The sequence below is a fragment of the Lytechinus variegatus genome, chromosome 4 (genome assembly GCF_018143015.1).
Source record: "Lytechinus variegatus isolate NC3 chromosome 4, Lvar_3.0, whole genome shotgun sequence".
Lineage (NCBI taxonomy): Eukaryota > Metazoa > Echinodermata > Echinoidea > Temnopleuroida > Toxopneustidae > Lytechinus > Lytechinus variegatus.
In genome coordinates this window covers 32,229,441-32,244,421 of record NC_054743.1, presented here as the reverse complement: position 1 = coordinate 32,244,421, position 14,981 = coordinate 32,229,441, and the positions used below count along the sequence as shown (strand labels likewise).

At 36.9% G+C, this 14,981-nt stretch overlaps 1 protein-coding gene across 1 annotated transcript; it reads right to left on the bottom strand.

The window, feature by feature from the left end:
- Nucleotides 1–5,265: 5,265 nt before the first annotated feature.
- LOC121413864 (SLIT and NTRK-like protein 3) lies at nt 5,266–10,054 on the bottom strand. The gene is made up of 3 exons (XM_041606840.1): nt 9,968–10,054; nt 7,244–8,993; nt 5,266–6,579 (listed from the first exon to the last, which is right to left on the bottom strand). The coding sequence occupies exons 2-3, from the start codon at nt 8,972–8,974 to the stop codon at nt 6,331–6,333; spliced, it is 1,980 nt and encodes a 659-aa protein (XP_041462774.1). The 5' UTR covers nt 8,975–8,993; nt 9,968–10,054; the 3' UTR covers nt 5,266–6,330.
- Between the last annotated feature and the right edge of the window lie 4,927 nt (nt 10,055–14,981).

The following is a 14,981-nucleotide window of genomic DNA, read 5'->3' as shown; positions in this document are numbered from 1 at the left end:
ACATCAGGAACTAATTCGTTTGGTTTGCACCGGCTTTGAAATATTTTTTTTGTGTGACTAGTATCATCATTTAAAAAGAGCAAACCATAGGCCTATTTGTTAAAAACACGCTGCTTATTAAAATTGATACTGATATGAATATCACTGGCAATCCCAGCTTTACTATTGCTTCCGGCATCGATCCTGAGTCTAGCATATATTTCATCAATCTAGTCCTCTGCATTCTTTTGAACGTTTTAGTTCTGGTCGTCATCAATCGACAAAAAGAAATTGAGGATATGATGCGATTGTTGCACCGAGTATTCGCTGCCGCCACTCTTGTAAATGGATTCGTTTGGAATCTTTGGTCTCTTTTATGGTTCCAACTGAAGGACGCATATTCATGTTCAATCCTTACTCTCATTTTTGTGTTCCCTACTCGTTTTACAACACTTCTGATGATGGGCTGTCTCTGCACCATGAACTTAAACCTCTACCTTCTGATCTCTCGACCGATGCGCTATAACATCATTGTAACCACTAAACGGATACGAGTTATACTTGCTATAATTCTTTTGATAGTTGTGCTTGCAAGTGGAAATAACTTCCCCGTACCTAAGTCGCCTTTTATTCAGAATAAACTAGACCAGTGTATCATGAAGAAAATCGTTCTCAAACAGAATCGGCTAGAAATTATTGACTCTGTAATTATAATTTTTTCGATCTCCATTACCTTTGCAATTTCGGTTGTGGTCTACATTAATCTTCTGAGAATCGCTAGAAGGCAACTTAGAATCGTTGAAAATTTAGAAATCTATGGCCGGAATAGTGACGCAGGAAATACCTCTGAACGTAGAGATGCGCGTAAAGAGAAACCCGGACAGATTGGGCGATTTAAAGGAGTGTTCACTCTAGCTCTTCTGTCAGGGTCGTTTCTCTTGGTGTGGATGCCCTTTTGCGTGACTCGTCTATTCAAGAAAGTTTCCTCAGGACTGCTGTTTACAATCCTCGATAAAATTGCTTCAGCAAGCTCCTGGGTCCACCCATTAATACATTTGGTGACCAACAGGGAGGCAAGGCGACTTGCTATCGATTTCTTTCGAACTCGATTTCGACGTCAATGAGCGACCGCATTTCTGTAAGGTGTTTTTTAGAGATGGAGTAGGAGGCCTCGCTGATACGAAAAATTATTTTCATGAGATGTAAAGAACATAAGGAAAAGGTTGTCCACATGCCATCAACGTCTCAGTTCATCCGCATTGACATCATTGTTTGTAAAGAACATTGACGCGACTTATAGAGACCGACCAGGGGAAAATTTCATGACATAATTTAAATACGACATTTACAATATAAATAATCAGACAGCCATTTAGCAAATTAAAAAGGAAGGAAAGTATACCAGATCTGACAAATCTATAGATGACATATTGATAATAAAAAATCTCCATATGATCAAACACATCACATGCACATTTTCAGCGCCATGCTTATTTTTATAAATTTCTTTTTGTTTTTCTTTAAAATCATATTTTCGTTGGAGACGATTTGGTCTATATTATACGCCGACTATGTTCAGGGAACAATTTAAAATGCTCAGATCCACTGACAAGATTAGCACTCATGCTCCAAATCTTTAAGTCTTCGAAGAGAAAAATACTCTAAGGCATTTAAATAGCCTGTAGATTTATAATCCGACATTAAACGAAAATTATTGGTATATTCGAACGAGATCGGGAAACGAACGGAAATTGGGATCATTCGGAAAATGCAAACAACCAAAAAAGCGGCTGACTAGAACAGGAACATCGATGTTTATTTTTCACGTTAAACATCAATCGTGAAAAGTATCGAGAGGGAAGGCTGGTTTAATATTCCGGTTCTGTATAATAATGATTGATGGTTTCATAAAATCTGCATTTGTCCCTGTGGACTTGCTGAAAATGATGACTATATTAATGGATATGTCATTCACAGGCAATCTCATAATACAGCAATGGTTTACATCATATGTATTCAAATGGAATCCATTGACTTGTCAAAAATAATTAGGGAGTGGAACTAGTGATTTGCCTGCTCAGGTATATTGGGGAGATGATTAGGAAGATGTCACATGATTCGGAGACCATCCTCATTTAATCTTTTACACGACTTCGATAGGTACAAAGACGACTTTCGTTATTTTCGCAAGCTCTGTCAATGAGAACGTTTATTAAAAATGTTAAATGAAGTAGAGCACATCAGGAACTAATTCTCATGGTTCGCACCAGGTTCCAAATAACCTCCATTTTGTTCTCTATCCATTGATGAAATTTTGGGATTTTCATCCTCGCTTGAAATCGGCAAACTATATTTGACACCAAGTTTTAGCGAATATCGATATGAATATCACTAACAATGACAGATCCACGGTTGGGTTTGAAATTTATCCTAAGTCTTGCATATATCTTGTCAATCTAGTTCTTTGCATATTTTTTAACGTTTTGGTTCTGATCGTCATTACTCGTCAAAAAGAACTTCAGGATATGATGCGATTGTTGCACCGAGTGTTTGCGGCCGCCACTCTTGTAAATGGCATCGTGTCGAATCTTTGGTCTCTTCTATGGTTCCAACTTAAGGACGCACATTCATGTTCCATCGTTACTCTCATTTTTCTGTTCCCGACTCGTTTTACCACACTTCTGATGATGGCCTGTCTCTGCACCATGAACTTAAACCTCTACCTTCTGATCTCTCGACCGATGCGCTACAACATCATTGTTACCACTAAACGGATGCGAGTCGTACTTGCTGTAATTCTTTTGATAGCTCTAATTGGAAGTGGAAATAGCTTCCCAGTTACGAGATCGCCCTTTATCTACCATAAAGTTGACCAGTGTCTCCGGAAGAGATTATTTTCCGGACAGACAACTGCGGAAGTTATAGATTCTGTAACTGTAATTATTCCAATCAGTATTACCTTTGTCATTTTGACAGTGGTCTACATTAATCTTCTGAGAATAGCTAGACGGCAACAAAAAAGGGTTCAAGATTTGGAAATGGGCCTACCTGGCAACATTGGAGCTTCTGGGAATATCTACGAACAAAAAAATATCCATAAAAACAGATTTAAACCGAATGAACGATTCAAAGGTGTGATCACGGTAGCTCTTCTCTCGGGGTCATTCCTCGTAGTTTGGGTACCCTTGTGTGTGTGTCGTCTAACTTCTTCTGGGCAGCTAGTTGATATTTTCGATAAATTATCCACAACGAGCTCTTGGGTACATCCACTAGTAACTCTATTATCTAACAAGGAGACACGACGACTCTCTATCGATTTCTTTCGGCGTCGCTGTCATGGCCATTGAGCAATTCCATATCTTGATGCGCAGAAGACAATCTCCTGCGCGAACTAGCGCGATAATTGCGTCCCCCTTACAAATAATCTCGAGATTGTTCAGATCGGGTGAATTTGCCGGATCAGAAATAGCGCGCTAATTAGAAAACTCCGGCTGGTGCAGACGGCAATCATGTAACTGAGAAACGTCGCAACACTGAATGTGCTCCTCTGGGCCACATCACATTTCTAGATAACTATGATCAATGGCGGCGTAAGGATCCTGTCGAGTAATGAGCCTTCAACAGCTACATTGATCGGTGTTGATATGACCTTTGGTGGATAGTCGCTCTATAGGAATGACCCATCTGAGGTGCAAGCTGCCATTTCTTGTCTACGCAGGTTGGTGTGATTTCTCTTGAGATATTCTGAAATGTCTGAAAATGGAAATCAACTATATGCGAAAATCAGCGGCACCTCCACTTTTTTCTCTGGGTGATATTCAAAACCTGAATCCATGAAAGCGATGAAACATCTCGGTATCTTTATCTAGGATGATCTCAAGTAGGAACCTTACGCGAATGACTTGTAGAAGTGAGTAGGAAACCGAATATGCTTCGAGGTCTGAACGATCTTTTTTTACCATTCCGCGACATGTTTCCCTTTTCTGATGTTTTATTTTCTCTGTACCGGAATATGACACGTGTGGCACAGGGCTAAAATCCATAAGCGATCAGTGTCATAGCATTCAAAGCCTTTTTTTCAAAGTATTCAAGAAGCATTCTGTATCATCTTCGGCAGACGGCGTTTGCACAATTGAGAGTTTTCTAGAATAGAGTAAATGTATCGAAAATGCCCATTAAATGACATTAAAGAAAACAGACGGGAGGTCTTTGTCAAAATTGGTGATCTGTAGCAGCGGTTTCGTCCTAAGTTTTAGAGCTGACGAAAGGTTTCAAATTATGTTGTTTGCTCAGAACCAAATCACGAATTTTCGAAGGGTAATTCTTTTTTTTGTTCTTTGTAATGTCAGGAATTTAGCAGTTTATTTTCTATTGTTTCAATGCTCCTGGGTCGTTGCTGAGCGAAAGCCACTGTTGGTGTAATTAGGAAAGTATTGTAGTCGCCGCGGCGCGCTTTGTCAACGGTAATCGTGCATTTTCCAAATGTCATCAAAATTTTGACGAATTCTGGGTTTTTTTATAAGTGCGACAGCTAGGGCTGTAGAACTAGACAAATACATTTGATTCTTACTTTGAATACGTTTCCATTCGTACCTGCTGTTAATTTTATGCTTACGTATTTGTTTTCGTATTTAGTATAATGAATCTATCAGTATGGGATAGCAGAAAATATTCCACGAGTGAGGGCCACTATCACACGAATCGTAGTTGAATGAAATATTGGCCCTTTAACATGTTTAATGCTTTTAGTACCCAATAAAGAAAGGCCATCCATGATTAATTTCAAAGAACAGTAGTCACCAGACCGCGCAATACGACACGATATTACACAGCAATCTCTATCATCATAAGCCTTTGAGAGTTCGTCAGATTTCGGCACATCTTGCAATACAATATGATACTGCACATACAAATAATGCACCGCTAAAACGCCCTAAAAATCTAACATAGATAATTTCATCAGAAGTATCGTTCAGAAACCAAGAAAAGTATCACATGAATGCGTTCATCAAGTTTACTTCGGTTTCAATTACAATTTTAAAGCTAATTTATGTTTACTTTTGATAGCTAAAATAGTAAGCTCCCGAAACAAAATTTGATACTGTTGTTGACTGGATATTACCACACTTTTGGCTCACGGCACATTTGCCATCAGTGTGTGTGTGTGTGTGTGTGTGTATGGTGTATATATATACATGTGTATACGATTCGAAAATTATGGCAAAGATAATGAAAGATAATGAAATTATTCAAAGGAGGTCTACTGATTAGCAAAAACTCTGATTTCTCATTTCTGCCATTTTGGCGCAAGCCTCTTTTTGAACCACTCACAAAAACGTCCCGCGTTCACTCAAGCATGAACAACATTTATTTAAATTGTATTTCAAAGATAAGATTACAGAGCATCTATTAACATCAAATTATAGATATCATAATTTGAAAAAAAAATCATTGACTGTGTAATATCCTGTCGACTTCTTTGCAGACAAGGTTTACAATATATGGTTCGGCTATTTTAATTGACAACTAAGTGGCAAAATAATATCAAGCAAACGTGAAAATCATAGAAAATTTATTAATCATTTAAGCATTTATCTCATACAAGTACTATTGGTATCTACATGAGCATTTCTAGAATGAAATAATATAGGGGTATGTACATTCCTGACAGTAAAAGTGATTATATTGTATAATTCAATATTTCATAAAATGTTTTGAAAGTAGTGGCGTTTTCAACAATAGCTTGAAAATTCAAAAGCACAAGATAATTCTTTTTACGTATTATAATGTATATGACTATATGCTATTTAAAAGTAATTCTTATACATGTAGAATGTAAAGTGTTAAATTGTCTAATATGAACATTTCGATTGCAATTTCAAAAGTTCTTGTTTTTACGAAAGCAAAATTAAAAGAAATATGGCAAGAAAACTGTATCCATCAGACATTGTTATTGCTTCTGCGTATTAACCTCAAGGGGAAAGAAGTAAGCTGAAGATAGTTTTTCCGCATATCATAACTGTTCTCACTAGCTGAGAGATAACATTGATATTACTTCTCAACCAATGATTTGATTGAAATTTGTTTTTTTTAAACAGCCTGTTTGTCAAACAGTAACAAAATTAACGCGCAGATTCGGGGGGGGGGGGCACGGGGGGCACGTGCCCCCTCTCCTTTTGAGAATCCAAAAAATAGAAATTTATGATGTACAAATGCCATTGAAACCCAGGTTTTCCCCCTATTTTTGAATTGAAGACCTATTTTTTTTTCTTGTCAAAATTTTCCTCCGAAAAATTTGCTCCCCCCCCTTCGAAAATTCCTGGATCCGCCCCTGCCCATATTTCAAGTCTATCAAACAGAAAAGAGCTCACTTTCATTTACGTATTTAGGAATCTTCGAATCATACACCGGTTCCTTGGTACTGAACACATAATAGCCTGATTCTTGTTTAAGGCTTCTTTTCTCGATGTCATTCACGTATTCGTTGTCCCTGTCAGGCAAACGAGGAGGGTCATAGGGAACGTATGTATCGTCCTGGACATCGAGGTAGGTATGCGAACCGTGGAGTATGTCGAAATCAGGACCATCGTTGTTGGTTTTCTGTTTATAATGTAAATCACAAGTGCATGATTATAAACATTATTTGAACATGAATCTTATTTCTTAAAATGCAATCATGGTGAACATATTCATGGATGTATGAGATAACAAATTCACTCTGCTTCTTCTTTTTTTTTAGAAAACAGAAATAATACACAACAACAACAAAATCGACCTTAATAATGATGATTATAATAATAATGATAATTATTAATGATGATGATGATAAGAATGTGATGTATAAATAGCCTAATCCAGAGTGTAGAATGAGCAAGGCGCATGAAGAATTAACAAGTAAATGGAGAAGGAACCCAGAAGTGGATGCCCCTACAAATTACGATTTTTTTAACACCACTGTCTTAAGTACATTAGTGCTAGTCACATTGTTTTTTATTCAGCAAGTACATGCCGATTGAATCATGGTAAAAAATTTGCTTACTGCCAGAACATGGGTAGCAAAGTGAAATCATGTAAATTTGTTTGATATACTTTAACATATGTTTCTAATGTGGTGGTGAAATACTGATAAAAATCAATTGGTGTTCCCTAATAAGCTTGAAATCATGATTTACTTACATGATACACTTTTGTAAATACGACCCAGTAGATTCGAACGATCGTTGTCGTTTTGTAGTTGATACCTCAGCTATATTTCCCCACTCACCTTTGAAACATTTGAGGGTTTCATCATGGGATCGACATCAGAAAACTCTTCATAAACACCATCATCATCACCAGTCCTCGCCATCATCCCATTCTCTGGCCGAATGGCAATCAATTGCGTAGACTTCATTAAGCTCGTTGATGGTGGATGGGCGTCAATGAGTCCTGCTCGGGGATCTGATGTGGGTGGCGTTAAGATGATACTGTCCTTTGACCGTTCCTTGGTTGTTGACAAGATCCTCTGGCAATAGTACACGGTGCCGAACAGTGTCATGATAAGAAGTACAGGGATAACAACTATGATGGCTATCAGGATTATGGTAGTCATATGAAATGTATTTGACTGGTATGTTTCGGAGTTGCCATGGGATTGAGGTTTCGTTGCCATTGTTGAATAAATGTTGGTAGATGGTTTCGGTGTACCTTGGGATTCTACGAGAAGAGTACCAGATCGAGAACTGGGATGGCTGTATTCATCGCATATGCTCTGAAGAGAAACTCTTCCAACATCTCCATCTTTTCCTTGAGAGTCACAGGTTGCTTCATAACCTGGATTTCGGTCAAGCCATTCTCCTAAGTCCATTATGGCACATTCGCAGTTAAGTGGATTGTCCGCAAGATTGGTGATGTTTATCCACGGTGTCTCAAAGATTAGGCTATAAACTTTCTTTAAGCGGTTTGAGGACAACAGTACGGTCTGAATATATTTCAGCCCTTTGAAGGTGTCTGGATCTATCCATGTGATCATGTTAGATGAAAGGTCAATTATTTCGAGGCGAAGGTTGTTTTGGAACAATAAGGTCACACGATCCAGAGCATTGTCGGACAGATTTAGGAATGTAAGATTCACGAGATTGGCGAAGACATTAATCGGAAGATTAGAAAGTCTATTTCTTGTCAAATAAAGATGTCGAATCTGTGGAATATTAATAAATGAATCTTCTGCAAGCTGAACCAAATTTGTTTTATCTAGGGATAACGTTTCTAGGTTGTCGAGGCCACTGAAAACTCGGCTTTTTCTAATTTCTGTCAGATTATTACCGCTCAGATCTAGTATCCTTAGAAGATGGAGTTTTGCAAAGCAATATTGAGGCAAAGAGAAGATGAGATTGTTTGAAAGGGACAATGATTGAAGTACATTCCCTGCAACAAATGCATCACATGGTGGTTCCCGAAGATGATTCCCACCGAGTTCAAGCGAGCCAAGACTCTGCACGTTCTTGAATGTCTCCTTGGCAATGTTTTCCAGGCAACCCTCAACAACCAAAAGGAACTGAAGTTTGGCAAGACCCCGAAACATCCCACCATTTAAGTCGGAAAAACAGTTTCCCCCAAGTCTGAGATATTCAAGTTTTCCAAGACCCACGAATGCGTTCGATGATATGTTATCCAATCTGTTATTTCCTAGATAAAGGAATTGGAGGTTGGTGAAATCTTCAAGGTCGTATGGGTTTAAGCGAGTGATGCGATTATTGTTCATCTTCAATGTTCTTGCCTGGTTGCAGGTACCTGGTACTGCCGTTAATTGCCGGTTCGAGCAGTTGGCGATTTTAGTCCAGTTGTCATACTGGCAGATATTTGGGCAAGAAGAATGCTTCGGGCTCGTATATTGGGCGTTGGCTAATAGCGAAATAGAAGACATATGGGTAATGAGCAAAAGGTCTACGATCGAGCAGAAAAACACCAGCTTGTCTCGAAATTGACGACCGGTATGAAGACGCGACGAACCCATCTTTATGACAAGTTACAATCTGAAAAGAAATTAAATTGTAAATATTTCATTTTTTTCTCAAAAAAAAAATCACGTTTGGCCACTATACAGGATGTAGAAGGCAGTATTTGTTGGAAATGCGTGCCAGAAATTCTTTAAACACATTTAGACTCTTCTGGGCATGGGTGTTTTGTGCGATAACCATATACAGGGGGGACGCTCATAAGTGCCGACATTTGCCCCCCCCAAAAAAAAAAAATATATATATATATATGTTGGTGCCCCTTCTTTTTTTGAGAATGTAAATCGTTTCGGTCGCATTCATTAGGGAGTGATGATTCATAATTGGCTTAAAAACTCGAAATAAATTGACACACGTTCCGTTCCCCTCACTTTTATGGATCTGTCCCTTTTTACATGTAACGTTTTTCTAGCATGGCCCTCTTTTTAAGTATGTGTTCAATAAACATTAAAATTTGTTTGATCCCCGTACTTTTCACTTTACCTGGTCTATTTGAGAGAATATTGTATATTTCGTCCTATTCCTGATTAAAAAATCGTTATACTTTAGAAAAAATAAATTATTTTGGATTTTTATTTGTTAATCAAAATATCGAAACAATGCTTTTGCACCATTAATTCACCATTATGAATCCATGCGACTATACTCATTATATCCACTAGTACACCGCATAAATTTATTCTCAGTATAATAGTAGAATTTTAACTTAGGTTTCATTTGATTTAGATGAATTTTTCAGTGTTATGTTTGGTGAAACTTTTCAGTAATCTCGGCCTTCTAAGCCCAAGTAATGGACCCAGAATGCCCCAAGGTCCAATAATGCTTTCATGATTTTGAAAATTAAACATAGTAGCCTAGTTTCAAAATCAATAAAGGATGATCAAAACAATTTACCTAAAACTTTTACTATTGGGGGAGCCCCAATCTTCAGGTAGATATACCACTGATAGTTGTCGAGGTCTCAAAATTGAGCATTAAACTTAAAAACTTACCGAGCTACCGAGCACTTCGCTGCATCATATTCTTCCTCCTGTCCAGACCCAAATACACATTTGAGCTAAAGTGAGACCATCTACGTCTGAATTGCTTTCGTTAATATTTTTATTACATCTGCCAAAGGAGGAAGTTGTAGAAAAATAGTAGGGAGCATCCTTTTTAAGTACCCCTGTATCCCCGGGGTTTGTTATTTCGGTATCATTATGTCATAATGACGATGAAAGCAAATACTTATCATAACATATGCATCAATAGCACCATATACGAGGTGCTACTTAAACCATTTTTATAAACGTTTAATTAGGTTTCGATTGATAAAGCTGATCGTCAGTAAAAATCTGAAGGGGGCATATAAGGCGTATGGGGAAAATTTTTTGAATAGCTGTGAGCTATTTTGACGTTTTTAAAATATTTTTTGTGATAGATTGTTACATGGCATTCACGAAAAAAATGACTGTATTTCAAATTTTGTCATTTAATTTTCGACATTTCCTTCTTCCGCTTTACTAGGACGTGAAAAGTTTGGGGGTTCATGGCCTCCCAGCCCACCCCCCCCCCCGTCTTTTGCCAGTGGTGATCAGAGATCGCGTGCATTGATAAAGCGCGATAACACTGGGCTGTTGATATGCATCGCGCCTACAGTAGGTTTTAATTAAAAATAAATAAATAGTTTTCATGATTGAAACTAAAAGCGACCCGAGACATTGATACAGTTTCTGATATAGCATACCACCATTGCTATAATGATTGTTTAACAATGTTTTTTGTTGTTGTACTATTCACGTTGTAAGTTCTACTTTAAACTGATATTGTACAAGATATTTTAAAGACTTTTTCGAGAACAATAATAAGATCCCACGCAAGAGAGTTTTTAGAACTTTATTTCAATGTAAAAATAATGAACAGGGTTATATAACACAAAGGTGAGCGATTGATCGCTAATTTCAAAGAACAATTCTGATTGGTTCACACTCAGTCTACTTAGCAAAATGCGCATTCAACGAGGATCTTGACTGGTCATTTCGTTTGCGTTTACGGCACCCAGGTGTCATCCTGGTCATAGGTGCACGAAAGGGAAAATCCCTTTAGAAATAACAAATAGTACACAATGAATAAGAAAATAAGAGCGTGAATTGGGAGACAATTGCCAAAATTCGCAATCCTCACGGACGCTATAATATTAGGGTCCCCTAACAAAAAAGTTAACGCTTAATCATACACTCTATTTTTAAGATTGATTGTACATTATAGTCAATAGAATCAAACGTAGAAAACTGCTTTACAATCAATACTAAGCTTTGTGTTACAGGGGGGGGGGGGTACAGGCCCTACAGATCTGCTTTTCGTGTGCAAAATCCTTTTCCGCGACACCCGTACCATACATGCATGTACATTACGACTGATGGTTGGAGATATTTGAAATGCAGGACCTAAAATAGTTTATGACATGGATAAGAAAGTGGTTTTTCAAACAAATCGAGTACATATTGAGTGAGGAAAAACTTACCGAATTAATGTTTAGATATAGATCATTACAGTCCATCGAATCGATATTGCATTTAATGTGGATGTTAATGTGGATTATTGGTGGATCACTGGCAATTGATTCCATGGGTCAGATCCCCTCTCCAGCCGAAAACAATTCGCATGCGTTGATATGTACACAGCATATGCAATACGTTTCGACGTTTCTTTTGTTTACTCATTCTAAACAAACGATATGCCTCTAGCACACGATGTAATGGGCATTATGGTTTACTTTCAGCTGAAATGGGAGATTAGATTCAAATTCCGGAGGGACCACTTCCATTGATGAGTGGATATCGAGCACGACCATGTGGTTTCGAAAAGTACCCTAAACAAGGGTAGCAAGTCTTTTCCAGATTATGAAAATGCATCTCTTAACAAATATTTTGCTTTTGACACCCTACAACTATTGGAAATATATCCCCTTTTTTATTATTTTCATCATCATTTTTGACACCCTTATAACGTTACATAGGCCTATATAAGTAACGCACTTACCCACTCTTTCCCTTCTTACGCGTGGTCTTGCCTGGTATCCACTGTTCAATGGAAGTGGGCCCCCGGGCGGCCTCTCGAGCTCTGGGAAGAACCAAATGTGGCTTTAGAAAGTCGTCCTAAATCGGATGTATCGCTAACATAGTAGCAATCAGAATTTTGCATACGAAACACAAATTGAATGTTTGATGCGAAATGGAAAAAAAATCTCATGTCACACAGTTTGCATTGCAGTACAAAGTTTTACGACCATGACGACGGGCCCAAAAGTCTCTTCCAAAATCAACTACCGTCGTAAGTAAGCGTTCGCGTTCTTCAAACGAAAGGTCGGGAATGTAAAGGCCTGGTCACACCGCCCGAGCGTTGTTTAGAGCGATCGTGGAGCGGAGAGAAAAAAAAATCATCACCGCTCGCTACCGTTCACCATTTTCGATTTCGATTGTTTTTTTTTTCGATTTATGTTTTCGATTTTTTCCCCAAATTTGTGAGCGAAATTCGGCCCTCTTTCCCTACCGCTCCACGACCGCTCCAACAACGCTCGGGCGGTTTGACCATGCCTTTAGAGAGAGAGGGAGAGAGATCGAGCGTATATATATAAAAATTAAGAGAATTATGTAATCATTTAAGCTCACATAAACTACAAATGAATCACCACTTTTTTAAGAAAACACCTCTTTAAAGTTCGAAATAATGGTATCGACTATCATAAAGTTACTACGAATGATGGCAGAGGGGGGGGGGGGATGCGCTATAATAATCACGTAATTACATGTCTACTCTAATTGGAAAAAAAAATACAAAACATTTTTATCTAACAATTATACATAGTTTGTATACATTTTTAGGTTTTGTCATTCTGTTCTATTGTCGATGTACATCACTCAACCTTTAGAGTTTTGTAAATATATGCAACAGTTTCTGATGAATCTGAAAAGAAATACTCCAAATACTATCGAAAATAAATGGAGGGGCGATGCTAGCAAACACTCCATGGTATCAGGGAGTTACTCTCAACTCCCTGCCCGTATACTCTCATACACGAAAAACAAACACTCATACTCTTTGTCATGCACATTTTTTTTGTTTGTTTTGGACCCCGTGGAAGAACAGTACTGTCTATGGGCAGAGCTGAACCGGGTGTCCTTCCGATTTCACATGTCTGTTTGATATTGTTGTTTGTTTGTATATATCTATTCTTACTTTTTTTTACATATATATCTTGCTTTTATATGTTCCTTTGTACACTTATGTTTTTATTGTGAATTTCGGTAAATAAATAAATACTAAATACAAATACAAAATAATGTTTTTATTCTGATTTCATGAACAAAAACTTACATAACATTTCAATTTGACATTTCAAATCACATATAATACTTTTCACTTTATATTTTCACTTTTTTTCACTAATTCAATAAAATCATGAATCATATATATATATATCTTTAAAAAAAATGAAATCAGTTATTATAAAAATGCTTAAAGACCCCCCCCCCACACACACACACACCCTCACACAATATAAACACACAAACACCCTCGCACACACACGCAAAGACGCATGTCCATACTGTATACCCCATGCCATACACAATCCTCTATATATTATGATGCTCCCACTGTACTCCTCTCCATCAACTACAATTTGGCCCCTTCTCACCTCAGAACACACCACGTCGGTATTCCTCGAGATTTTTGTTATTTAATTCATCCTTTTAATCGGTTTTCTGTTCCTGATCGGTGTGATCATGGAAAGGTTGCAGGAAAGGTTGCCATCAAACATAACTAAAAAAAAGTCTTGCGCAACTTAATTTTCAGCCAATGAAGCACCCGTATTCGGGACTTGCGCTTGATATTTTGACCTGCGCTTAAATGCAACTTTTTGTGCAAAAGGCCCAATTTCTCTTCATATTTCTAATATCGACTTAACTTACAAATCAACAGTAGAGTCAGATTTTTTATGCAAAATGAAATATTTAATGAAACATGTAATAAATATGATAAATTAATCAAGAAAACTGAAATATCTTCAATACTCATGACATCTGAAAAATGTATAAATGCATAAGTTATTTTGTACCTTATAAAAACAATTATATTGGCATTATGAATGCGTTATTTCTTTGACATTATTTTTAATTCTCACTTGAGAATCAACTAACTAGGTTATCAATTCAAATATTTTTGTTAAATTATCTATTTTACATATTTAGTTTATCTCTCATTCATTCATTTGCCCTCCTTCAGTATATTGAATTTAATTCAATTTGTCATAATTGTCTCACGTCTGCCATGCCTTTAGTGCCTTTATATTCACGAAGATGCATAAAAGTGGACTTTTCTACTCATATTCATTTTATATTGTTTCAATAGTTGAAACATATATATAGGCCTACTGTGAATGACGTTCTTTTTAACCGTTTTATTAGCTACTGTAATTTCATATAGTGACCTGAATAAAATCATTTTCATTGATAAATTGAATAGTCATAATAAAATTATTGTTTGATGACCGTAATATTTGTTAACTACATTTATAATCATTGCCAATAATGAAAATGAACATTAATGCAATAACATTAAACAAAATATGTAATTTTCTGAGAATACATCAGAGGGCATTGGCAGGATGGAAGAAATTACATCTCGGATCATAAAAGAAAAGATAGAATGCACACAACATGTATCATAACTTGAGTTAGCTTAATTATCATATATGAAACACACCATCATGCCATACTTTAAAACATACCACTAATTACGACAGCTGCTTGCTTTACACATTAGGACTCACAACAAAACGTAGATACGATTTACAACATCATTGCAACCAACACCCATGTCAACAAAGGTAGCAATAGTACTGCTGCTACCACTAGTAGTCATAATAATAATAATAATGAAGATGATAATAATAATAATGATGATAATAATAATAGTAATAATAATGATAATGATGATAATAATGATAATAATTACTGTAATAAT